The sequence below is a fragment of the Biomphalaria glabrata genome, chromosome 15 (genome assembly GCF_947242115.1).
Source record: "Biomphalaria glabrata chromosome 15, xgBioGlab47.1, whole genome shotgun sequence".
In the NCBI taxonomy this organism is placed as follows: domain Eukaryota; kingdom Metazoa; phylum Mollusca; class Gastropoda; family Planorbidae; genus Biomphalaria; species Biomphalaria glabrata.
Window position 1 is genome coordinate 10,514,763 of NC_074725.1, and position 27,640 is coordinate 10,542,402.

At 35.1% G+C, this 27,640-nt stretch overlaps 1 protein-coding gene across 4 annotated transcripts in view; it reads right to left on the minus strand.

Annotated features, from left to right (window-relative positions):
- Positions 1-1,282: 1,282 nt before the first annotated feature.
- LOC106055646 (stimulated by retinoic acid gene 6 protein-like) overlaps positions 1,283-27,640 on the minus strand; it is a 37,626-nt gene continuing 11,268 nt past the window's right edge. For all 4 annotated transcript variants that reach the window (XM_056012905.1, XM_056012907.1, XM_056012904.1 and 1 more), the window contains exons 4-19: positions 24,485-24,570; positions 22,874-23,007; positions 21,869-22,032; positions 20,691-20,911; positions 16,536-16,615; positions 16,254-16,315; positions 15,058-15,232; positions 13,424-13,499; positions 13,119-13,197; positions 12,434-12,482; positions 11,609-11,723; positions 10,717-10,818; positions 10,042-10,205; positions 9,344-9,541; positions 7,811-7,890; positions 1,283-6,248 (exon numbers count right to left, since the gene is read on the minus strand). In XM_056012905.1, coding sequence (XP_055868880.1) covers positions 5,766-6,248; positions 7,811-7,890; positions 9,344-9,541; positions 10,042-10,205; positions 10,717-10,818; positions 11,609-11,723; positions 12,434-12,482; positions 13,119-13,197; positions 13,424-13,499; positions 15,058-15,232; positions 16,254-16,315; positions 16,536-16,615; positions 20,691-20,911; positions 21,869-22,032; positions 22,874-23,007; positions 24,485-24,570 — 2,268 coding nt within the window. In that variant the 3' untranslated portion in view covers positions 1,283-5,765. The remainder of the gene's footprint in view (positions 6,249-7,810; positions 7,891-9,343; positions 9,542-10,041; positions 10,206-10,716; positions 10,819-11,608; positions 11,724-12,433; positions 12,483-13,118; positions 13,198-13,423; positions 13,500-15,057; positions 15,233-16,253; positions 16,316-16,535; positions 16,616-20,690; positions 20,912-21,868; positions 22,033-22,873; positions 23,008-24,484; positions 24,571-27,640) is intronic.

The window sequence follows — 27,640 nt, forward strand, 5'->3', positions numbered from 1 at the left end:
GAGTTTATTTGTGAGTTAGTGTGTCAGCCTTCTTGAGACTGATTTGTGCATTTTGTTTTATGTCACCATCATTCCTAAGACGTATTTGTGGATATGGTTTTGGTTGTTTATTAACTGTTTCTAGTATAAAATAGGCTGACATTAGATATAATTTGTATTTACTTTTACAAGGCTTTTATCCATTCACTTTTCTGTCTGTCTGTCTGGTAAAAAAAAATGTTTGTACACGTTATTTCTCCTACACCTTATCTCGAGTCAAGCTGAAGTTTGAACACTTATTTCTTTTACCTGACAAAACTAGAATCAATTAGAAAAAATAAAACAATTAACCATTGGTAATTAATTATTTTGTCTAGTATTGAACAAGGGAAAGACATTTTGCTTGACTGATGTGGTCGTAAATAAGTCTCCTATATACTTTGTAGAGTAATGCAGAGAGAAGAAGAGAAATAGGTCGCCGCATTAAAAGTTTGGAACTAACACTCGATAAAAATCTTATATTTTTATAGACACTTTGCTAGCACAGTGGTTACTGTGTTGGCTTGAGGATCTTTCAGGAGGCTTGATCCTTAGAGATCGAATTCAAGTCGTTTACCTTTTTTTTTTTTATAAATGCATTTAAAGAGCGACCACGATAGCATTTGCAAGATATTGTCTTTTTTCTCCCCCACCCCTTTCCTAACTGGTCCAGACAAGTGATTCTACCATAGTGTATTGAGGGGGAAAAAAAAGCTAAAAGCATAAAATTGCGCTGAACAAAACAACTGGTAAAAATATTTCTAATCGTCCAGATTTATTATTGTTAGTCTAGATCTATTACAAATTTAATTGCATGACTGATTCATACTAATTGATACAACTACGCTCAGTATACTCTTTATTGTTGTTGTTGTTTTTTAAGCATTATTTATATTTTTACTGTTAGTCTCCTTTAATCTAATTTTCGAGAACATGTTTCACCTGAAGTCTGCCTTGTCGTCGCATACTGGTAAGGGTGTTTTTTAGTAGCTGTTCATACAGAACAACTTATAGCGTATTCAGTGAAACCATCTTATATGAACCAATAAAATATCGTAAAACTTGAGACTCTACAAGTCGAAATTCATTACAATCTAGAAGTACTTATACTCAGAATATTTATAGACATAAGGTTATCATTAAAAGAAAGCCCAGCACTCTTTAAGTATAATTAAATAATTAAGAGATATTTCAACTATTAATTCAACAAAAACTTATAAGCTAACACAAAAACAAAAACACAAAATAAATCGTAAACACTGTATAAAAGTGTATAAGTTTGTATTTTCACTAATCATTACTTCCCTTTTAAAATACTAGAACTTATAAGTATAGGACATGTATTATGGCAGGCAATCTTAGTTGGCTAAAATATAAACGCTTCTGCGCTACGTTAAATGTTGATCTTTACATCTAAATCTAGTAGACAAAAAACTTACTTCATAACAAAACATCCTTTTGATGTCACTTGAATACTCACAGAAAAAAAAAGGCCAATTCTAACGGTTATTATAAAAATAAAATCGTTTCTACTAGCCTGGCATTTATTATACATAACAACTGAGACTTCGATAGTATCCACATGTATAACATGCAATATTATCACATATAAAGTAGTTCTATGTATAGTCACTAGTACACATAAAGGTCGAATAGTATAATGTACATTGAACACATAGAGTAACTACAACGTCGATTCAAAACAAATTACAAATGTTCAAAGAATTGTTTTGAACACCATGTTCATAGTTCAATACAAGATATGAACATGTTCAAGTTAGTAAATTGAACATTCTTTATGAAGATGAGCAATTATTTGGTTACAAAAAAAAAGTTCACTGGTAAATGCTAAAGACTAGGGGTGAGTATTTGACACTACAGCAGCTCCCAAACCTTTTTTTTATAGTGGTTTGGACAATGTTACATTATAATCAAGGCCATGTCGTCAATTCTGAAGATTAAGGATGAATGACTACGCAAACCCAGCTGCGACCTACATATTTTGACATACCTAATGCAGACAAAGCCATTGTCCGCGGGGGTATATTAATAAACAGTGTTACGCCCCATAACTTAAAACAAAAGAGTTCTGAAGACAAAGACCGCGTTGTATAGTCCTGGTAATTAACACAAGTGGGTCTCAACTTTGTGAGGATGGTGTGAGTTTTGGTCTTGGTATACTATACTATATAACATGCTTCAATACGAAACCGCTAGCTGGTGTGTAGTTATTTGTTTTCTCCTTGGTTGGAGTCACTTAACAATACGATGCTACTACTAAAGTAACGTGAACTAGCTCTGCATGATGGAAAGAGGGGATGTTTAGGGAAGCGGCTTTCCTACACTGGGAGTCCTGCCACGGAATTCTGTCTTACATAATAGGATTACTTAGAAATTTGCCGAATTAGCCAGCCCAACGTGGATGAACTGGTAATTGTGTGACGCTACAGGTTACATAATGTTACCAGAATGGTCTCGATCATCGACAGAATTTGAGGCGAAGAGCCACTGATACACTCCAGACCCATCTGGCCTGCGAAACATCCTTTTCAGTGACCATGGGATTTCACGATGCCTGGCATTATCTCCAACCCGCTACGGAAGTAATCGAAAGTCAGAGGCTGGCCGATGTTTGCCTAAGTAAATGAAATGTAACTCAGCCTAAGTTAATATCACTATTTTATTAGCTCTAGGCTGTCACGTGACTCAGGAGATTATTATTTACATCTCCGATAAGCTTCTTATTCTAGATAAAGCGGGATATATATGTGTTCTAGTGGGGATTTTTTTTTTTTTTTGTTTTTTTTGTTTCGGAATTCATGAAAAAAAGCGATCGAATAAAGAAGCGAGTTAGACCTTATAAAGAGTAGAGTTGGCCTAAATGTGTTAATTATATTAAAAAAAACATTGAGCCAGTCACGGGGATGTAACTATAAATGTAAATGTACAAACGTTTTAAATTGTGATCAATAGTGTGAGAGATTTGTGTTTGTACATTTGAACAAAGTTTCTCCAGACAAGTTGGAACCACGACGTTTAGGTTCAAAGTTCACATCTTGAGGTTGGAGAGACAACATTGGCTAAGGATTTTTTATTTTTTTTTAGAAAGTAAAAATGTTTTGAGTTAAGTGTGTACACTTGTACACAATCTGTCGCGTGGTGATTCACTTCGGTATTTTTTACATTTTAGAGCGCTCCTGAATCCACCCAACACTGAAGCGGTAGGTCGTTGTGCTAGCCACATGACACACCAGTTAACCGCTGGCCATTGAAACATTTGACCGTTACATAATCTGGCAGATCGCAAGGTCTGAAAGGGTACTTGTACCCAATCTGTACATTCTATTTGGAGGGGGGATACAATATCATTTGTATTAATTAACTTGTTTCTTACCTTGACCAAACTGTATCGAGAAAATGTGAGAACCACTGAATTCTAACATTTTGTCTCTGCCATTAGTTAAGACTGAATTCAAACGTAAGATACCAATAGCAATGATGCTTGATTTGTTTTCTCTTTAAAATGTGAAACATTTGTCTTTCAATGCAAATTTCTTATGAGGTAGTTTCATTGGGCAGCATTTTCAAATAAGATAAAACTTGTGAGAACTTATGAAAGAATGAAGATTCCATGTCATGGCGACTTTGTTAGTTAAACTTACATTTGAGATATATAAACTCATCCAGTAAATGCTTTAAAAATTAAGGATTAAGATTTAAATCAAGAAAAAAATGGCGTAAAGAAATAGAGATGACAGGAAAATAATTATAATTGTAATATGTAACCACTCTAGCTAGTAACAAAAATTGTTGCAAGTAGCCAAGTAGGCCTACTATCACATTATCTTGCAATGCAATAGTAAGCAAAGCAACGCAAAGATCTTTTTTTAAAATAATAATATCATTTTAGTTTTAATATGAATACGTATGTGCGTAGTTGGATCATTGTTGAAGTTTATGCGTGTCTTAATGGTCTCAGGTTCAAACCCTGCCCGCTGCCATACCCCGTCATCCTGCGGGAGGTTTAGACTAGAAAGTAGGGTATTTCCAACTCCGAAGGAACATCCACAACTTGTACATTATTTTACAAAACATTTTTTTTTTTACATTTGAGATCAGACATTATGTTTGCACAGTAAAATAAAATTATTGACAAGCACAAAATAAACTGAAGGCAGCAGGTTTAGGGGAGTCTAAAAATATTGAAAACACAATAAGGCAAAATATACATGACAAAAGTTTGTAAAGCACTAAGAAAGGCAAGCTTATTATATAGAACAAACACATTAAAAAAATAAGGTATAATTCATTCATGGACTATGGCGATATTCACATATATAGGAGATCTTGGTTGCATACAGATGCTTTTGTAATATCAACCCGAATGAGTAAAATAATAGAATAAAAACAAGACAGTTTAGAACAATGTCACCATGTGTTACATCATAGATATTTTACAAACAATAGAAGTCAATATCAAAATATAAAAATAGAACTATTTTTAAACAAAATAAAATTTTGTTTACAAAACTATCCCCTCAACCTATAAAACTTTACAAGATTTTCCATCCTCCTTTTAAAAAAAATATATATCGAATATGAACCATTGCTACCAAGATATCAGTCAATGTGAAATCATAATAAAGTGTTTTAATTGTACCAAAGAAACAACAACACGTGTATGCAGGGGCGGACTGGGTGTCAAAATCGGCCCGGGCAATTCTTTACTATCCGGCCCATAAATTGTATATCATAGGACACGATTCCAATTCTAGGTCTAAATGTCCTCAAAATCATTAGGTTAAGTTTCATTATGTACAGATAACTGTACGTGTGCGTATATTAGACTCTTTATAAGAAATATAGGCCTTATGTTGCTTTTTATTAGCTTAGTCTGTAGGCTCTAAAAGGATGCAGCCTACTACTAGTAGCACTGTCTATGTAGGATATTACATTGTTTCGGAAAAAATATTAGATTAAATTAGTATTACACTGTGGAGTCAGATTTGTTTAAACATGACTCTCAGAGGGCTCCTTTTATCATAAAACAATTTGATACATATTACATCTGTGCTGCCCTTTCGGTGACCCCACAGGCCCATTTTGATATCAACCCACTGGGCATTTGCCCGAATGGCATGGTACTACACTCCAAGAATAGAGTATAACAAAAAAGGTAAACAAATATTTAAATAGAATTATTATTTACAAAATAACTGTTGACATCTTTCTGTACCATCACTAGCTTATGTAAAACACAGCAGAAGAGAAAAAAAGCTATCAGTTATATTTTATCAAGTAATATAAAAGTTGCACTAAGAATACTAGGATTATAGAATACTATCATACTATCATATGTTTCAAAGCAGTATTAAATTTTATATAATATTTGTGTTTAAAAAAAAATTTGAAAATACAAATGCCCTGAAAGATTGATTTATAGATGACTGTTGAAAAGTTGTTTTTTTATATACTGCATCAAATAATAAAATTAGGATGTAATTAGTGATCATAACATTGCCCTAAGTTTCCATATCAAGAAAATATATTAAATGAGTTTTATCTGAAAAAAAGAAAATGTGCTGTCTTATGAGCAATGAAACAAGTTAAACAGGTAAATATCATTTATCTTATTGTCAGTTGTACACTCATGTACTGATTGATTTTTTTGTTGTAATTTTAATAGAACTTAAGAGATCTCCTGTCTCATCTTCCAGATTTATATATTGACAGCTCCAGTGGCGTGTTTATATATTCACAGCTCCAGTGGCGTGGTCAATGTCAATGACAGTGTCCTGGTTTCCTGAACCATTGCCAGGAACCTCTTCCTCAACAGCTTCTTCCACTACTTCACCCTCCTCTTCCTCCTCCTCCTCCCCACTTTTCAGCACTTCCAAGGCGCTGCCTTTGTCTTCCACGCTTGGGTCATCCTCTGCAGACCTTTTCTTTTTGCCGAACCAGAAATGTTTCTTCTTCTTGTTGGCTTTCTCAGATGACTCGGAGGAGGAGTTGTTGCTACTGTTCCGGCCGAAGCTGAAACTGCTGAAAACGCTCTTCTTGGGGTCGGAGCCTTGAAGTTTTTGCGCCTCTTCTAGTCTCTCTTGCTCCCTTTGCTCCTGAGTCTTCACCAAGTCAAAGTCTGTGATTGGCTTATCACTGATCGGAATCTTTATGCCCTCTGCTCTGGCTTTCTTCATGGCCTGAATAAATCCTTTTCTGTACAAACGAACCTAAAAAGACAAAATAGAAATAATTTGTTGACAGTAGATCATAGTTAAACTTCAGGGCCGGATTTGGGGGAGGGAAAGTGGGGGCTAAACTCCACAAATTCAAAAAAAAATTTTTTTTCGACTAAAATATTCATATTAAATATTTTTTGAAAAAAGAAGGAAAATAAGATTAAATCATATTAAATGTACAAGTTCTGTATTTCTTTCTTTTAAAATATGGCATTCTATTAAATATAAGTAATACAAAGATATGTGGATTTTTTCTAAAGCTTTCCAGAAAGTGTAGGAGCCCCACAAAAAATTCTGCCCCAGGGGAACCACTTACTAAAATCCAATCCTGTTAAATTGATACTGAGTATACAAGCCCAAATCCTACATTATTCTTAATGATAATAGAAAGTAAGTAAACATTACATTAAATACTACATAAGGAAATATGTACACATTGATAAACCAGTGTGTATTTAAATTCATTTGGATATAGTTTAATTATGAAAAATAATATTGTTCACAAGGAAGTACTGTAAATCTACATTTTAAAAACTCAATTGAAATCGATTTTATTAACATTAGCATTACCCACTGGTTATGCCCATTGATTTTTTTCCAGGCTACATATATTTTTTTGTTATTCAAATTCTTATCTTATATAATACAGACGTTACTTCAAAAAAGAAGATGATTACGTCCTACGCGTCATGCACCTAGTCATGCATGTTAACCAATGACATAAATTCTGCCAAGTCACTGGTTTGCCTGGCTGGCTCAGGCAACCCATTCCGTGCTCTAATAGCAAAAAAATGGAACTAGAAATGTGCCTTTATCTTTATCTGATTATTTTATTAGATTTTGTTTTTGTAGTTAAAGATTATGTTTCAGTGTTTTAGGTATAATTGCTACTTTACTTTTGATTCTTCACTCCTGAGGGCTTTTTAAGTTTAGTGATTTTACTAAAGGTGTTACTCCAGTCAAATGTGAATATTTGTTAGTTATGAATCTCACTGCTCTATTTTGTGTCTGTTCCAGTTTCTTAATGTTTTCTTGAGTTGAGGGGTCCCAAACAGAGGATGCATATTCTATTATTGGCCTAACCAAGGTTAATTAACATTTAAGTTTTATGTTCATATTTGTATAGAAATTTCTTTTAATAAACCCTAATGCTTTGTTTGATTTTTGATAGTTTCATCAATATAAAGTTGTCCGAGTCTGCATTTAACGTGCATAGACATCTATATAACTTACTAATTTTTAGTTCTCTGTAAGAAAGTATAGAAAAAGCAGCACCACTGTGTAATCTTCTCTTATAATTAAACTATGACTATATTTTCGAAAAGATTATGCATGTTAACATTGGTGTAGCTGACTTGCTTTAGTTATAGAAAAGACCGGCTAGAGTCTAAGAGCCTCACAGTTTTTGTATCCAGACTATTCAGTCGACTAGTAAGTTTTCAGTGTAGACTTCTTGGGTAATAAAGTAAAGTATGACTGGTATGAGGTATAGGGAGGGCTAAGAGTTCTCAAAGCTTGAAGTCAACTACCCTGTTGTTTCTAATTAGATCTACCTGAGGGTTATGTAGCAGGGTGTACGTGACCAACCAATTGGATCTCGCTGCCAGGTTCACTGGCCTGCACTTCTCAGTATCTGTAGGGAAAACATGTTGATGCACATTTTAATGATTAAATCCATTTTTCTTTCATGAGTTCAGATAACGTAGTTTTTATGTGAACCCTTAAATCCCTAACATAGAATTAATGCCCTTAATAAAGAGCAATGCCCTGGAAGCAGCCACTTACTGAAAAAGAAATACTCCAAAAGACTGAGGTTACGCACCCCACAGAAATGCCCTTGGTATATTTTTTTGGAGGCTGGGTGGCTGAGTGGTAGGTGCTTGGCCTCCGTACCTGGAGTGTCCCGAGTCGAATCCTGGTGTTTATAATTTAGAGATCTTTAGGGCATCTCTGAGTCCACCCAGCTCTAATGGGTGCCTTACATTAGTTGGAGTAAGTAAAAGCAGTTGGTTGTTGTGCTGGCAACATGACACCCTCGTTAACCGAGAGCCACAGAAATACAGATGTATATAGCTGACTCCGAAACCATTACCAACCTGATCCTATGATTTTGAAGTGCTCCCAGTATCCTAAGATGTTAATTTGTAAACGATGGGGTTTAAATATATAGTAGACAAATAAAGTCTAAAACTACAAATAAATCAACAATGGGTTACTATATCTTTAAAATGTGAATAGCAGTAATTTAGTGGTAACATGCCTCGCTTGAAGTAAACGGAAAGATCGAGTCATAGAAAGTACTCATTCTAGCCGGCAGTATCGTTCCATGACAATATTAAACTAATAGAATTTAGTTACTCCAAAGATGATACAGAAAATGTTGAAAGTAAAGACTTTCAAGCTACATGTACTCAAGTTTTATAAGTATTACTTATAATGCTTTTGTATGGTGCACCTCTCATGCTCTTAGGAGCTGGGGTATCTGGAAGGGTTACATTCTAAACACCTTGAGTTAAAACTCAAATTTAAACTCAAGCCTCTCAGTGAGGTAGTCCCGCAGTCCCACATTCTGATACTGATAGTGATAAAGAAAATCACGAGTCGGTAACATAATCGTAATCCAACAATAGCTGTGTGGTATTGTCAAAGAAAATGTACATAGGATTTAAGAATAATAAAAAGCAAAATAAAAAAAAATACTTAAAAAAAAAAGCTTATTAAGTGTATCAATTAGTTTGGATCAGGCATGTAATTAAATGTGTAAGCCTAATTAGCCTCAGACATTAATCTAAAAAGGGGACTAATTCAGCTTATACCACCACCATTCAAATACTATTTCTTTCCCTTGATTGAGATACCAAATAAAGTAATTTTTTATCAATAGTTGATTAGCTAATTGGTTAATTTTTTTTTATTGATTCTTGTGTTGTCAGATAAAAGAAATAATTGTGTGAAATTTCAGCTCGTGGGAGAAATAACGTGTACAAACTTTTGGCCAGACAGACAGACAAAGTGAGTTGATATAAGCTTTGTAAAAATTTAACTTTTCAGTATATTCCGGTACTTATGATATTGAGGGCCCTGACCTTTCTGGTTCAGTTTAACCATGCTCTCCGGATTTCCATTGGTCGCCACGTCATTATTGGACATGTCTATCTTCACACAGTCACTGGTGTCCAACTTTCTGGACTTACTCAAGCTGACCAGCAGTCTAAGAAAGACTAGAACCACGGGGTGGGTATGTGCAGCCTCCATGTGGATGTAGCCTTGATAGGCAGCAAAACCTGGACAACAGAGAAGTTCACATTTAAATAGTTGAAGTGTCAATGTTAAAATAATAGGCTTATGTAGTACACCCACTTTACTATTGAAAATCTTTTTGCTATTGATAGTTAGTAATATTTATTTCGAAAACCCAGTAAGGGGATTTTTGTTTTTAATTTGTTTTGCATAGCGCATTTTTTCACGCTTTGAACAAATCTCTCTTTTTGTATCTGTGAAAGGAGGGGGTATCTGGGAGAAGGTTTAATGCTGTTTTTAGCCATCGACTCATTCAAATATTCCTACAAGTTGTTTATATATTCACTTTCAGATATTTCCTCCCTCTTTTTACTTTATTTTTTAAATTCTCTATGACCAGCTCTCTCTCTCTTTCTCTATTTATCTATATTTCTCTCTCCTCTCTCACACCTCCCTTCCTCCATATATTTTTAATATCTCTTTTTTGTTGACTATTTATTTTTATATTTATAATACTAAAGACCTATTTTTTTTAAAATCTAACCTGGATCTAAAAACTCAAATTTTCTGGGTAAAGTGCTGTTATCTAGGCGAGCTAAAAATAAAGTGCCCACCACCATGGCCTTGATGATCCTCATGAGGCATGAGATCAAACCCAGAAATATGTTATAGAAAAACATGAAGTAGGTGAAGATGAAGAAGAATCGTCTGAAATACAATTACATACATTGGTTATACCGTTATATATATGTATATTAAATCAACTAACTTTAAGAATAGCATATAGTATAATCACACACATAGGTCATATATATATTAAATCAACTAGCTTTAAGAATGGCATATAGTATATGCACATAAATTGGTCAAATATCTTAAATCAACTAACTTTAAAAATTGCATAGGCCCCTATAGTAGTTTAGTTACTTTGTTGCATGGATTAATTTTAATAGTTGCACACAGCTGACTAATTGTTCATTATAAGGATTAGCTTTTACAATTAAAATAATTATAATAATAGCATACATTTGTAAGGCTCCTTGAGAGAACTAACTTTAATAAACACATATGGTGCTCAGTTTCGTACTAAAGAATAATGTTAATGAGAACTTAAAGTTTCGTATGTGGACTTTTTGGTATCTTATAAAATGTTATCTTATCTTATAAATTCACACCTGTTACATGGGAGGTTATCAAATCAAATCAACCCTAGACTAACCTGTTATCTAAACGTAAGTGTTGTCCCCTGTCTTGTAAAAATAAAAAGGTGGCCAAAAGTTTTTGGATAATCATCAATGCCACAGCCACCAGCACGCTAGGCCTGTACGTGTGGAGAGACATAACAAAATGACGACATTTCCAGTTTGGTTAAAACAATATTATATCATAATAATGAACCAATGGATTCATTATCTCTACGAAAATTATTGGGACAAATTATTGAGATGGAATTTCTTAAATCAAGATATTTCGCTAGAAAAAATAATTATACATTTGTTGTTGTTTTTTTAAAAGTTTAATTGAAAGAATTCACAGGATGTCGTGGGGCATTGTTTTCTGGTATTCAGCTATTATTAATTTAATAATAACAGAGTAACAATGTAGGCATTTGATAGAATTGTTCTCCACTACGTCTAAAACCCGATCAATTACAATGTAAGAGTTTAATACAATACGTACTCAAGAATCTCATTCTGAACAAGAAACATACCGAAGGCATATTAACATACTAACGACTAGCTTGGGAGTATTGTTGGACCACACACACGAGTAGTGTTGCAGCTAAAACTAAGCTTTTATTCCTTTGCTAAGTAGATAATTAGCAACAGCAACAGAAGAGGCAAACAAAACGTATGCGATTCGTGCTAGAGAAATGGTAAATTAAGACTAAGACTGCTTATTGATCCTTATGGAAACTTGTTGTGATGACAAGGACTCCTTTCTCATATACAGACAACACATCAGAAACACAAACATAAATAGAACAGACACAACATAAAGAGTTTATTCAGCGACTACACACATTATCTGTGAATTAATTAAATATATATGAAATAACTTGTGCAGCAAAATAAAAAAAGAAGAATTTCTGAAATCAAAAGAAGACTTACCAGATTTGTAACACTTTATTGACAAGCCAGTCAGTATAACCTTCCAGTAGAATCAAAATGATGAACGATAAGATTATGCAGAACAGAAAAATGATGATACTGCTTATAATGAAGGCTGTAAAACAAAACCCAAAAAATCTACAATTAAAACAAAAGTGAAGATATGTCAAGATAAATATTTCTATTTCACTTTTAAATAATGACACACTATTAGAATTATGTGATATATCATTAGGTAAATATTAGTAGAGTTTCTTCAATAACTCAAGTTATGTGAGTTAGGTTTTTATGCTGGGGTTTTTAAAACAGAGGATTCGAGTCTGTCAAGCCTTCATTCGTAATGAATTCGATGATAATGATTTGAATGACCAGATAATGTTTAGATACACTGTTTCTGTGAGCCATTGTAACTGAGGGTATTATGGGACCATCAATAGATCATCAAATCTAGATTTGAACCACCTTTATAAAATGAAAACCCTCAATTAAAAACCTACTAACTACCATATAGCCTTCAAGTGTTCCAACACATTTGTTGAGTTAGTTCCCGTTACAGACTTTACGATCTATAGGGCTGATGATGTAAAGGTCATCTTGGTCTGTGGCCCACGGTTAACGAAGATATCATGTGGCCAGCACAACGAACAACCGCCTTTACTTTTCCCCAACTAATGTCAGGTACCCATTAGATCTGGGTGAACTCCAGGCGCCCAAAGATCCCAGTCTTCACTAGGATTTAAACCTGGGACCCGAGGTTCTTCAGAAGCCAAGCGCTTTACCGCTGGAAGCGAGAGTTAAAAGTTAAAAACTCATCCAATTTCTTACCCCAGACAATGTATGCAACTTGAAATCCTGCATACTTCAAACTGCCTAGCTGAAATATAGAACAATATAAAAACAACCTTTTGATAGCTCGTCGTCTGTTATAGAACTGATTACATCCTGTCTTTCTCATTCATCAGCTCAACACACATCAACTCAATGTAGAAACACTTAGAGCAACTAATTTTATTTATAAACCACAAGCCTTTCTATAGATCGTTAGTCTATATATTTCTAACACATTACTCATTCAATAACAAACAACGAGATGTGCTATCAACAAGTCTAATTAATTAACCAAAGAGTCAGTCTTGATTGGTCCCTCCTACATGTTACTAAGGTCATACAGTTACACATGCAAGTATGTCTGTCATCAATACTGTTACGTTTTCCGGAAATGTAAGAGATTTACAAGTTACTATAATATAATGAAGACTTTGCAAGCTAATAAGAGCAATATTTAAAAAGGCATTTTGAAGGTTCTATTATTTCTAACCACAGGAAATAACTAGATAAAGCGTTGCTGCTAATAAACAATAACTGAGCATCACCAGTGTTAAGTTACGAAAAAGTTCACATTTTTCTGACAATACTCTAGCGTACAGATTGTACAAACTTGTAATATACTTGACCAAGAAGAATATAGGTATTTTCCTAAGTGTATGTGATTGTGTTTAGCTAGACTTACGCAAAGAGACGTTGCACTTTTTGATGACGGGGATGGGATATTGCTGTAGTCTCCTCTGTACAGTGCCAGCAAGTTGGACCTAAAGAAACATTCCAAGAAAGACAAATTTGTATTGTAGAATGCATTGTTATGTCAGAAATCATACATGATATAACAAAAATGTTAATTAGAACTGAGTGATGCCCCTTTGTGGGACTATAGCATCCTTTGTAGGCTACACCACGATCCAATCCATTAAGTGCGCATATATGTATGTAATCCATTGTAGTCATTTAAAGAACTAAATGAGTCTATTCTCGTCTTACCTGAATGAAGACAGCATATGTAAAATATTGATGAACGTTGTCAGACCAGCAGTGATTGCAGTAGCGATTAACGAGCCTGTGTGGTCAATGTTTAAAAAAACAAAATATTAACACAAAATGTAAAGTTATTAACAAACTAAAAAAACATTTCTGCAGGGAAAAGTACAACGCAAAGAGATTCAGACAAAGGAAGCGGATGAAGGACATGAAGGAATGAACTATGGAACAACGTCTCTAAGCCACTTAACTCTAAACCTGGTTAAAGACAAGAGTTAAACGGAGAGAGACAGTTGTCGGATCATGTTCGGTGCCCCAACATTCTAAAATAAAAAGAGAAGGTGAAGGTGTTATGAAACAGTGAATCTGATTGGCCAGAGCTCAATGCAACTAAAGGAGGGAAAGCAAGAGGAAACAAATGATTGGTCATCTGAGTGTCATCTTTTAATCAGAAGGATCAATGACTAAGTGGTAAAGTTTGGTATCTGGTTCGAATCTCAATGAAGACTTGGCTTTAAAAAATTCTGAATTTTTAGGACCTTCCCGTAGTCTACCCAAGTCTATTGGGTACCTCAAATTAGTAAAGGTGTTGGCAGTTGAGTTGGCCACATAACACCCTCTCTAACCGTCGGCCGTAGAAACAGATAACCTTTACATCATTTTCCTTATAGATCATAAGGTCTCAAAGAGGTACATTACTTTACATTACTTTACATTTTACAGTACTTAACTTTTGATATAACAAGTTGGTAGTTTAGCAATGTCTGACTTTAAAACTGGTATTCCAATCATCAAAGTTAACTGTAAGAAATATTTGAATTGAGTTGTCAACACTGAAATCCACAAGGACTTCCCAGATTTTGTTTGACTATTTTGTTTCGAACGAGAAAATATTCCATTGTCACAAAGTTTAAGTCAAAGTCAAAGTACTATTGAGAACGTGTGTATTTATCCTTACAAATGAGAATGAAACTAGCAAGTCATGAAACAATTTAAATATAGGAAGATATCTGAATGTGAATCTTAATGTACAACTTTGAAGAGACTCTCTAAACATGCACATACTTCCTGATCGCCTTGTTTGAAATTTGACAGAAAGTAACTATATAAATGAACTCCTTACTCTTTGTTGTCATTTTTCTCTTGAAACTTATAAAAATTGACTTAGTTCTAGATTTATCACTAGGCTACACAAGGTTTAGTTTAGAGTTTAGAGCCTACGTCTTGCTTGGGGTCCCCGAAAAAGGTTCCAATGATATTTTTAAAAATCTTTTTAAGAAAGAGCTAAGGGTAATAGTTCCATTTGTTTTATTACAAATAGCTAGGTGCTTTATGAATTCTAAATCCGTCTCTGACTTAGTGAGCCTCTCAATGCAAAAAAACATCCACAAAGTTTAGCGATATAAAGCAATAAACATTATACATGTAGCAAGAATCGATAAATATAAAGTTTCTCTTTTTCAAATACCATATAATATTTTCTTGGTTAATCTTTAAGATTAAATTCTTATGTACCCATTTATATAAAGTGACACATCTCTTATTTCAGAGGTAATATTTGAGTCGAGTATCCTTTAAAAGTAAAGCCATTACAACTGCACACAGAAAAACACACAGAAGGAAAAACTCAAGCCTACCATAGAGTACTTGGGCAATTAAAAGCCCAATCTGAAGGCTTGGAGGTATCTGATCGGGGTCTACAGGGTAGTCTTCATCCTCGTCATCAAAACCCAGTGCTTGTAGCTGAGTCTCAATGAATGTCTCGGCCAGGTCGATGTATTGAATAACTTGGACCAAGAGCTCCACCGTTAACTGATGATAGATTTAAAATAAAACAAACATACATTCACTGTTTCTAACTTTAAGTGTGCATAAACACAAAGAAAGAGATCTACTAACAGCTGACATTAAGGTCATAAGAGGACATCTATGTAGTTGGGGGGGGAAGGGTTTCTAAGGCACAAAGGGCCTCTTTCCCCCCACCAACGTGATAATGTAATGTACTGTGGAGTGGCATCTAGGTGCTGACTATTTCCCCCTTAATTATTTGTCCAGTGCTGTGAATATCACTTTTAAATTAAAACAATAGATGTGTAAATAGTGAGAGTACCATCTTAGTCCATCTTCAATAGGACATATAATTTATTACTTGATTAAGTGGCAAAATCGTAATTGCCTTAAGAATTGAGTCGAAGACTCTTGAAAATCTAGGCCAGCGGAAAGGTCTGTTTGAACAATAGTTCTGCTTGAAATGGATCAATGAGACTAATTTGATGCACCTCTGTTTCCAGGGAGCTCGTATCCCAGACTTTCAAGCATAAGTCAAGGTCAAGCACACCGGGAAAACCTAGGAAACCACGTCATTTTCCCTATCTGTTCCACAGCCGTCGAGTGGGTGTCCTCCACAAAACGGCCCTTTGAGGAACAGCTTGTGGACTGTTGGGCCTCTTTTACATCACCACTATTGCAACAAACAAAGCTCCTGAGGTCTTGTTGTGCTGCCCTATTGGCTTAATTGTCTCCTGTAACAAACGTTTTCAACCTGTCTGCAAAACAAATTATTACAAGAGTTTACGGGCATCATATATTTATATCAGGAATACTATAGATTATACTTTTTATTTGTGTGGCTTAGAAATATACTTATACAAGGAGAAACATTGTTTTCCCTTTGCAACTTGTGGCTAAAGAGACCAATCCAAAATACACAACTGCGGTGATGGGTTGGGCATCTGTAATCACCAGACGCTGAGCTACTTGTGTTATCTACACCTTCTTGCGATTCAGGAGCCTCTTCTTTATATATATATATATAGTATGTAAAAGTACTAACCACATAAATAACACATCCAGCGATGAACATGACAGAGATAAGTCTTGATGGATATCTGAAACCTAGGGATACAACAAGGATAACACTTAATGCACTACATTTAGTTTCTATAATCTCTGGGATAACATGCATCTGTTTTAAATTTATATTGTCTGATTAGGTGCATCCATTAGTGTGGTCATAACTTGGTGTATAGAAAAATCATTTTTTTATTTGTACTATTCTTTTTGTTTTCTTAAATCAAAATAATAAAAAAAATTAGTAAGTATCAGATGAGCTTACCCCTCTTCCTGTGGTACAACAATTCATAAACTTTATTAGAAAAGACACTTTTGATTATGTTCACCGCTCCAACTTTTTTGCTGAGGAACAGAGATAAAAATAAAATTATACAATCAGTAAAAAACATAGACTATATATAAATATCTAGTCTATGGTAAAACACATAAAAGACTAAGCCATATCTAACAACTATACGCACATAACTTCATTTTTAAAAAAATCCAAGGATAAATTTACATGCAATATCTGCCACACAATCAAGTCATAAATTATATGTCCTGTTTGAAGAATACTGGTGAAGACTGGGATTTTTAATTTCTGGATCTTTGAGCGCCTCTGAGTCCACCCAGCTCTAATGGGTACCTGGCATTATTTGGGGAAAAGTAAAGGCGGTTGGTCGTTGTGCTGGCCACATGACACCGTCATTAACCGTGGCCACAGAAACCGATGACCTCTACATTATCTGACCCATAGACCGCATGGTCCACCCAGGCAGGTAAAAAGACAGGTTTCAATATTTTCAGAAAGAATGTCAGAATGAAATTCTATCACATGCAAATGACAGAGATGAATGGAGAAAGAATGTTGACAGATCTTGTGTGGTGCCCCAATGGTCCAGCAGATCAAGGGATAGGTGAAAGTGAATGTGAAGTTAGATGTGAACCGGGCCTAACTGATGTCTTATAATGAATATCTAATGGATCTTATTGTTTTTACAGGCAGGACCGGTCTTAGGCCACTGCAACCTATGCCCCTAGGTGTAAATTATTAAATTAAACCATTTTAAATTATCATTAAAGGTACCTGGAATTCTCCTGAAAGTGCAAAATATAAGAAAAAGTAATGAAAATCTTTGGAGATTATTAAAATCTTCTAAAAAAAACTCATGCAAATCTCCATAAAAACAGACAATCTTGTCATTTCGGGGTGTCATTCAATATGTAAAACTCCAATCCTACTCGCGATAAAAAACCGGCATTGTCAGCTTTCATTTAATAAAAATGTAATAATAAAGCCAATTTTAACCAAAACAAGAAGTTCAAATACTTAATTTACTTTAATAGTCACTGGCATACAAATATAGATCTAAATCTATCTCGATCTCTTAAAAAAACAAAACAAAACAAAAGCGATATTTTGATCTACTGTAGATGGCTCGTTAGGTTAATTTGACAGTGATTTTGTATGAATAAAATGCAAAGACGAATTTATTTTCTATTACAAAATATTAATTTTTACTTATTATCCTTATCCCTACCCAGACTGGGTTTCGCATAGGGACTTGCAATCTGTAGGACCGGCCCTGTTTACATGGTCAAACTCTATAATTTAAAAAATTAGATTTAGTGTAGGCTGGGTGTTTCCTCAGGCTTTTTTTAAAATATATAGTCCCCGCATTTTAAGGGAGTTTTCGGTCTTGGCAATTTTCTCCAATACTGACATAAAAGGAAACATCTAGGTCTGAAGACTGTAACCGGAATATCCATGGGACAAGGTGGGGTTGGCCAATGGTCCATTCTCCGCCATCCATAGAGCTCTCCAAATGGATCTTTTCTGCAGTAGAAAGCTTAAAGTGGACTGTGCCCTGGGTATGCCCTGTGGAATCGTCACATCCTGGCCCCTTCACGATATCACATTCACCAGATCCAGAAAAAAAACAACTTCATGATGGGTTTATATCTAGTATTAGAGTGTAGTGAGACAAGGACCTCCGTCTGGTGTAGTGCAATCCAGACCTCCGTCAAAAGGCACTTAGAGGGGGGGGGAGGTCCACTATTATTCACTTAGTGAAAAGCAAGTGGAAAGGCAGTGGGGTTATTTATTTCTCTTGGTCATTTCCAAGCCCCGATACCCACACGGGGGAGTATCGCCACAGAGTGGAGGTTTGGAGTCAGAGTTTTCCTTCTCCTAGATGGGTTGCGTTATTTAGGCTGACGTGCCCCATCAACACGAAACTAAACTGGTTTTGAGGCGCCAGTGTTCCGCCTTTCATCCCTTCTCCTGTCAGTTTGTAAGAACAGGTTCCGCCGGATTTTTGGGAAAATCACACATGAAGACCAGGAGCTAGATTTGACTGTCAGAGGCATTTAGAGACGCAAGCCATGGGAGCATTTCTTGGAAAGTGGGTGCTTATCCCCACTTTCACCTCCGGCATTGACAGTCCTTTGGAAATATCAATATCACACTACATTGGATCCATGGACACATTGGCATCATGGGAAATGAAAAGGCAGATAAGCTATCAAATGCAGGTTCATCTATGGAACAACCAGATAGACCTGTTAACTACCTCACCCTAAGATCAATGTTAGTCAGCAATCACAAAGAGGAGTGGCTCAACCAATGGGCATCAGGAAACACAGGCAGAACCATGTACAAAGAAATGACTATGCCTAACAAACTGGACAGTATTAACTTCCTCCCCCGCAAAGAATAATCTACAATCTTCTTCCAACTAAGAACAGGACACGCACCACTATTAAATTACCACCTGAACTTAAATAAAATCCACACAACAGCGTCTTTTCCCCTACAAAATTTCATAAGAGTTCCATGTCTATATGTTTTTCCTGAGAGTCAGTCGCGCTGTAATATGAAGAACGACTAATTAATTGTAGTTTTAAATTATGTTCCACTTATATGCATACTAAATAGATTTTTATCTCTTTAAAAATAATAAACATTTTTTTTTTGTAAATGTAGTAAGTAGGTATGACAGAACTTATTTTACTTAGCAATACGTTTGTAGAAAAAAATTAATTTGACAAAAAATCTAAACCCGTTTGCATAAATGTGTTTAAAATATGGTAAATAAACAACTCCCGAACTAAATAGCCTCTCGTGTTTGTTACTATTAATAGTGAATAGTTGTAAAAATGGTGTATTTTTATGGAAAAAAAATGGTTGCATATTTCATTTTAAAAATTAGATTTTATCGATTTCAGAAAAGAAAAAATTAGCCATTGCAACAGAACTTTGAATGGTCTAAGATATCATGAGGTCGGATTTTCACTATCTTTTCTAGTTGACGAGATCTAAACGGGACGGACGGACAGACAGTCAGACAGACCACACAAATCTAATAGCGTCTTTTCCTCTTTCAAGGGCCGCTAAAATCCTTCTTTAAAAAAAAAAAAAAGAAAGATTATCTAAGGAAAAGAACTTCACATTTACAGCTATATCTCTCAATAATGTAGATGTAATTTGCCTTATCTGATATAAAAAAAAATTCGTTACCAATAATTAATTGACTAATTGGTTAATTTTTTAAATTCATATTTAGTTTGGTACAATAAAATTGTGTAAAGTTTCAACTTGATCCGAGAAATAGTGTGGAAGAAAGAGCGCGTACATAGTGTGGCGCAGACAGACAAGAGTGACTTGATATAAGCTTTGTAAAAATCAGTAATTGTATATATTTAAGTCTGTTAAGACTGATATTTATAATTGCTAAACGCCGAAATTGGAAGTAATACCAACTATTCATATAAACAACAGTAAAGAACTGTTCCATGTAGTTACAACACATGTTACTCAAAAAAGTTTTGATGTGAATTCCTCCTTATTTATATACACATTTTCTTCACAGGCATTGGTTGTACAGAAGCCTGGTTTCTGTCCGTCTTGACAAGGATTTCTTTGAAGTATACAAATTTCCCACAATTTAACAGGGGAAAACACCATTACAAATATAGCGGCACTTTGATCTGTTGCAGTTAATGCCCTTGACTATATTGCTAGCTTTGCTCCAAAAAAAAAATGACATTAGAAAAGTGTCAATGTTTGTGAAGGAATATTTCTTTGAACAGCAGTGCTGGAGACACAAACGCTGTTTTTGATATAAAATATTACAGTGCTTTATGAAGTTCTAACGAATAACCTGTACAAAGTTGAGTATCTATTAATCTTAACAGATGATTATAATATACGCATTACATCTTTTGAACAGAGGCAATATATATAGTCCTGTATAATTTATAGCTGTCTTTACGAATAAATAAACGCATATATAATGTAGTATGAAATATTTTGTTCGAGAAATCCTACCCATTGAGTTACTAAGCTTTGGCTTGTTGCGGCATCAAAAGCCTTTCAAATTGTTAAGGACAAATGTAAAGATTTGAGCTGATCATTATAACCCTTCTATCTACTTACGCTTTGACTTCTGGTTTTCTCAGCAGTTTCCGGACATGTTTTCCTTGGAAAGATTCTTTGATGTCATCCAGACTTTCGAAGGGCGGCGTTTCGTCTTCGGAAGACAAAAAAAATCTTCGATTCCAGCAAGCCAGCACGAATCTGATAGGCATTGAAATACTGAGGTAACCGAGGCACAACAGACTTGGTATCGCGCGAACAAACAGTATCGCTCTGGCTTCCTGCAAAACAAAAAAAAATTCCATCAATGTAACTGAGCACCTAGCAGAACAATCATTTTGTCTATATAGTGATAGATTTAATGTTATAAATAAAAACAAGTGACATAAAAAAAAAATAGTATTAATGAATTTCTTATTTATAAAGCTATGATAATTTCTAATGCTTCCCTATTGTAATGAGTCTTTCAAGTGGGTTTTGCAAATCAAGCCAATTAACCGTCCAGCTAATACTGTATACATAAAACTTATTCAACTCCTTACTGAAAACAAAGAAGCATTTGAGTCGAGTAAACATAAAATATAAATTTAAAGGAATTTGATGATGTCTTCTTGTACGGTGACTGGAGACGCTACACTCGGCACCTTCGACATAGAGTAGGTCACGCTACAATACACTGTCCGATTCCTTTCAGTGCTATAAGGGAATAGTCTCACCAATTCAGAATCACGAAAGGGTTTTTCAGATAAGTTGAGATATGTATATATGCACTTCTTGCTTATCAAATGTCATGAAGCTGAGTCCCTTTACAAATTATTTTCTATACACCCTAAGACTGCGTCATACATAAGCTTTATAGTCATTCATGTTTCTAAACAAATTACAAACAATTACATTTTCAATACCATTCATTTTTGTAAGGTGTTTAAAGCAAAGCGTCTTTTTTGATTAAGCTGATATCAGTTTTTGCAAAATTCTATGTAATCAAAATGTATCATGAAACAATCTTTGACAATGTTTGTGTTTGCAGAAGCCTCTTGTCCACTCGAAACCAACATAATAAGACATCATTTGGAGCATGAAGATTAGTGAGAAAGGCAGTATTTCCCGTGGCTGCGCAGCCCCAACTGTGACCTACATATTTAGCCAACATTTAACAGCTCTAAATAAATTAAAGTAGGGCACATTACATAATATTGTCTTCTGGAACAGTGATTGTAACACAAAGTCCAACTCACAACAGTGAAACTACACTCGGTCAGCTTGTAGACGTCCACCACTAGAAACATCCAGGTGTACAAGGAACCAAGTAGGTATGATAACGCTGTGGCCAGTGCAAGACTTGCAAACACTGGGAAGAACACCATACCATAGACGAACATGGAGAGAACTGCGATCAAAGCTGAAAGACAAATTATCAAAAAAATATTATCAAATTTAAAAGATTTTGGACATTTTCATCTATAGTGGATAACTATAAATAGCTAGCTGTTTGGTGTATCTGGTGCACCAAAAAATGGCGTGTCAATCAGCTATTTAATTTTGAAAGTATAAAGTACATTTTGAACGCTTTTTATCACGGAAGAAACAGCTTTTAAGACCATTCGCTGTAGTATAAAATAATGTTCATTTTTTAGTTGGCCACTGAAATCTTTTAATATATTAAATATTCTTAACATTGTTTGCAATTAAAAAAACTGGTCGTGAAAATACCCAACCTCTGGTAAGTATTGACTGTGAAATGATGCTAAGAGGAATGAAGCAGGCAAATAAAGATGGGATATTAGATACTTTGTTGGACGCCTTCAATTAAATTAAACATAAATTATAGCTTTTATATAGCGCTACTTTCATGCTTATAGCATGCTCAGAGCCTTTGGTCCACTCTCAGTTGTGGACCATTGGGGGTAGGGGGGTATCTAGGAGAAGGTTTTTCCGTGCTGCCTTCAGGCGCTCAGTAAACGCAGCTCTGTCGAACCTCGAGCCCCCTTTATAGGTAGCCAAGCCAAGGCAAGTTCAAGCGCACTTAGCCTCTCCACCACGCTTCCCACAATTCGAAGGACGTCTATGGTTCATCTTAAAAGTATGATATTAAAGCATGGACTTCACAATTCGAAGGACGTCTATGGTTCATCTTAAAAGTATGAGATTAAAGCATAGACTTCACAATTCGAAGGACGTCTATGGTTCATCTTAAAAGTATGAGATTAAAGCCTGGACTTTGTTGAACGAAAGTCGCTCACATTTTAAAGCTATGGGTCCATCGTACTGTATGGCGAAGCGGTGCTCCAACAGAATGACGTAGACCAAGAAGGCGGTGGCACCAAACGCACAGCAATAAGAGATTCTGGAAGATCTGGTCAGCGTGTCCATGGGGCTGAAAACAAACGACATATATAGAAATTACCTAGAAATTACATAGAGAAATTACCTAGAAATGACATAGAAAAATTAACTAGAAATACCCAAGAATTACATTAAAATTATCTAGGGATCATCCAAATCCTTAAAGTCTCGAAATCCAAACCCAGGTTTTCACCAGAAATTGACCCAAAGACCCCCATGCAGAACCCAAGCGCTTTACCAGCCAGACCGCACCCCCCTCCCCCCAATCACACGTGCTTACTGAACCACGAAGTAAGTTAAAAGTGTCCCTGCTATTATTTCCAATTTTTATTCTTTAAGTTTAACTTTTTTTGTAATCTTATTCTGTACTTTCTTATTTATATAAAATATTGAATAGAAAAAGTTAACATCAAGGATGATTGACCACACGCCATTCCTAAACCATTGACATAACATTTTAATACGTCAAAGAGTATTATGGGCATATGGTGGCATAGATGTTACTATTGTTCAATAAAAGAAACATTCACTAAATAAGTTCGGGTCTACTATCCAGTACTTAATACATGTACTTACTAAATAAGTTCGGGTCTACTATCCAGTACTGATAACATGTACAAGTTCGGGTCTACTCTCCAGTAGGCTAATGATAACATGTACAAGTTCGGGTTGACTATCCAGTTCTGATAACATGTATAAGTTCGGGTCTACTATCCAGTACTGATAACATGTACAAGTTCGGGTCAACTATCCAGTTCTGATAACATGTACAAGTTCGGGTTGACTATCCAGTTCTGATAACATGTACAAGTTCGGGTCGACTATCCAGTTCTGATAACATGTACAAGTTCGGGTTGAATATCCAGTTCTGATAACATGTACAAGTTCGGGTTGAATATCCAGTTCTGATAACATGTACAAGTTCGGGTCGACTATCCAGTTCTGATAACATGTACAAGTTCGGGTTGAATATCCAGTTCTGATAACATGTACAAGTTCGGGTCGACTATCCAGTTCTGATAACATGTACAAGTTCGGGTTGACTATCCTGTTCTGATAACATGTACAAGTTTGGGTTGACTATCCAGTTCTGATAACATGTACAAGTTCGGGTTGACTATCCAGTACTGATAACATGTACAAGTTCGGGTTGACTATCCAGTTCTGATAACATGTACAAGTTCGGGTTGACTATCCAGTTCTGATAACATGTACAAGTTCGGGTTGACTATCCAGTTCTGATAACATGTACAAGTTCGGGTTGACTATCCAGTTCTGATAACATGTACAAGTTCGGGTTGACTATCCAGTTCTGATAACATGTACAAATTCGGGTCGACTATCCAGTACTGATAACATGTACAAATTCGAGTCTACTATCTAGTACTGATAACATCATTAATAACATGGACCTACAAAATAAGTTCGGGTCTACTATCCAGTACTGACAACATGTACCTACTAAATAAATTTGGATCTACTACCTAGTACTGATAGCCTCTACTTACTAAATAAGTCCTGGCCTCCCATCTAGAACTGATAAAAGTTTCTGGCGACGTTTTTTAGAAGCGGCAAAGAGAAGAGTCAGCAGGAACTGGAATATAATATTTAAAAAAAAAATAATGGCTACTGCACTAATTATTTTTATATGTGTTAAAACAAAAATACAACAATACAAATAAGTTCTCTGTGAATGGAGGTACAAACATAAACAGTTAATTTAGCACCAGAATGGATGTAGGGCGGGGAGCACAGGTTAAAGGGGAGACAACATTATCAAGCGAAGACAATTTGAATGAGATCAGCCCTCTCCTCAAACCCCAGGATATGTAACAGTTTGTTTTTCTGTATTTGAAAACAATAAATAGAGTTAAGGTATCCAAATCTCAGCTACCGTCTAGAGAGCAGAAGATGTAAAGATCATGTTTCTATGGCTGATGGTTAACGAAGGTGTCATGTGGCCAGCACAATCAACCACCTTTATTTTTCCCAACTAATATAAGCTACCCATTATAGTTCGGTGGACTAGTGGATTTCAAACATTACCATGAAATTCAAAATCACAATCTTCACGAACATAATCAATTCCTTAATTATAAAGCCGAAATCTTTATATCTGAAGGGGCGTCTGAATTTTACAAGTCAATGAGAACTTAAAGAATTCAGATTTTAAAATAAGAACATAACGCGAACATAAAGAAGTAATGCTCTCTCTAGATAAAAGTCTACAGGTTAAGCGATAAAGCGCTAATGAAATGATGACCCCCCCCCCACACACACACACACACGTTCTTAACCTCTCCTCACAGCACGCAATATTATAGGCGCTTTACCTGCATCATCGTTGATAGCTAGCATCTAGATATAAAAACTGGTAGAGTACCAGAAACAAAATTTTTATCACTTTTATCTGAGATCGCATTGCAGGAAAAGGTGAAAGTATTAAAATATTATCCCACTTAGATCATGCGCCTTGAATTTGTATTTTATTTTTATTGATACATAAACATCGCTTATTATTGAAAACTAATTACTTAATGGCGGAAAATAAACAAATGAATAATCGGTCAAACTGTAGTAGTTGGTTTCAGGTAAATGAATGTGAAATCACAGAGTTGAAGAGAATGCACCCACAATCGAGAATGTACTTGATCAGGGGTGTAGACCAATAAGCTAGGAGTACACGAAAATAGCCTTAGGTCATTAGTTAGTCATCTCTGCCACTGTTGGAGGGCAACTTAAAGTGGAGGAACTTACCGCATTTGGATCATGGAATAATGAACATTAAGAGTATTCTTATCTTATCTTATATAATAAAGACGTTATTTCAAAAAAGAAGATGATTACGTCCTACGCGTCATGCATTCAGTCATGCATATTAACCAACGACCTAAATTCTGCCAAGTCACTGGTTTTCTTGGCTAGCTCAGGCAACCCATTCCATGCTCTAATAGCACTAGGGAAGAAGGAGCATCTGCATAATTTAATCCCAGCATATGTAAAAGTATGTTGGCATTCATCTTTGTGTCTGAGTGTTTTATTAAATTTTGTTTTTTGTATTTGAAGATTATGGTTTAGTGTTTATGTATAATTGCTACTTTATTTTTTCTATCCTGAAGGCTTTCTAAATAACTGCGTCTCCTAGTTCATGTTTTAATGTTCTTGTTTCCATTAAACTCCACTGTCTTAGTAAATTTTATCGAATGTTAAAGCCAGTTTTCGGCCCTTACAATGCAAACTAATCGCCTCCCCCCCAATCCAATGTTAGTAATTTAGTAATTTGATAGCTACATTTTTTTTATTAGCCTATTTGATATCTTAATATTAATTTTAATATTTTCAATATAGTTAGACCTCCTTTCATTTGATAATAATTAAAAAAGAAAGGACACTTGCTTTTGTTTTCTTTCCTTTTTGGCGATATCTGAAGGCCTATCTGAACTGAAATTCAAATTATAATCAAAGACAGTACCGAGGTACTAAAAAGTTTGGACTATTTCAATGTTCTCTCCAGCAGCAGAGTTCTTTGAATTTTCCTGACGAAAGTCGGGTACCATTTCTTATAACTAAATCCGAAATTATCAAAGTAACAATTGGGGAAAGTGAGGTAACACGAGATGGTCGGCTATATGAGCATTTGAGGTTCTTTTTCATAGGTCGGTAGTATATAAATTTGGCGAAGTGAACACGAGGCTTAAGCTATGAAATAACATTCGCAATTTACATTTTCTAATGTTTAATTGCTCAAATATCTTATCTTATCTTATATAATACAGAGGTTACTTGAAAAAAGAAGATGATTACGTCATACGCGTCATGCATTTAGTCATGCATATTAACCAATGACAAACTCTGCCAAGTCACTGGTTTTCCTGGCTAGCTCAGGCAACCCATTCCATGCTCTAATAGCACTAGGGAAGAAGGAGTATTTGAGAAAATATTTTTAAAAGAATAAATTATTTTGGTGATGTTTGAAACTGTTTGTTTTGTTTACTTGATATACAGAATTATATTTTGTTTGTATTTATAAAGTTTTCACACATTGTTTGGGTATCCCATATTACTATTTATGGCGGGTAATATGGGATACTAAAATGAATTTATTTTACTTCTATAACTCAAAAGAAATGCTTGAATCCATCTGATCTTTAGTGGAAAGTTTAATTCAAATATACTGAATCCAATTTACATTAGCAGTTGGTAAAATATATCAATTACAGGTTTTATAGCTCTTTAAAGTTAAGTATCTCATAGTATCCCACTTTTCCCTAATAATATTTTTTAGAAAAGATACACGCGAGTTAAATTTATAGCCAGGGTTGACTATAATCCACACAACGTTTTGGGTCTATCAAGAGAGTGTTATCAGACTGTTATGGAGTGTGTGTGTGTGTGTTTCCTAGGTGATGGTGAGGAGAGGTTAAGAGATTGGTTCGTGGCTGCGCAGTGTAGAATGATGAAATATGAGCTGATCTGTCATAATGTATGGGAAGAACGGCAGACGATCTAGAAATATGAACAAGTATAGACGTGTTTTAGTTGTGAGTAGCTATGCGTTAGATTGGGTTTAAATCTAGGTTTATTTCAATACTATCATCTCTAGTTAAATCTGTGTATTTTGTAATAAAAGTTTTATTGAGTTTTTGTTCACAAGAGAAGTTTGT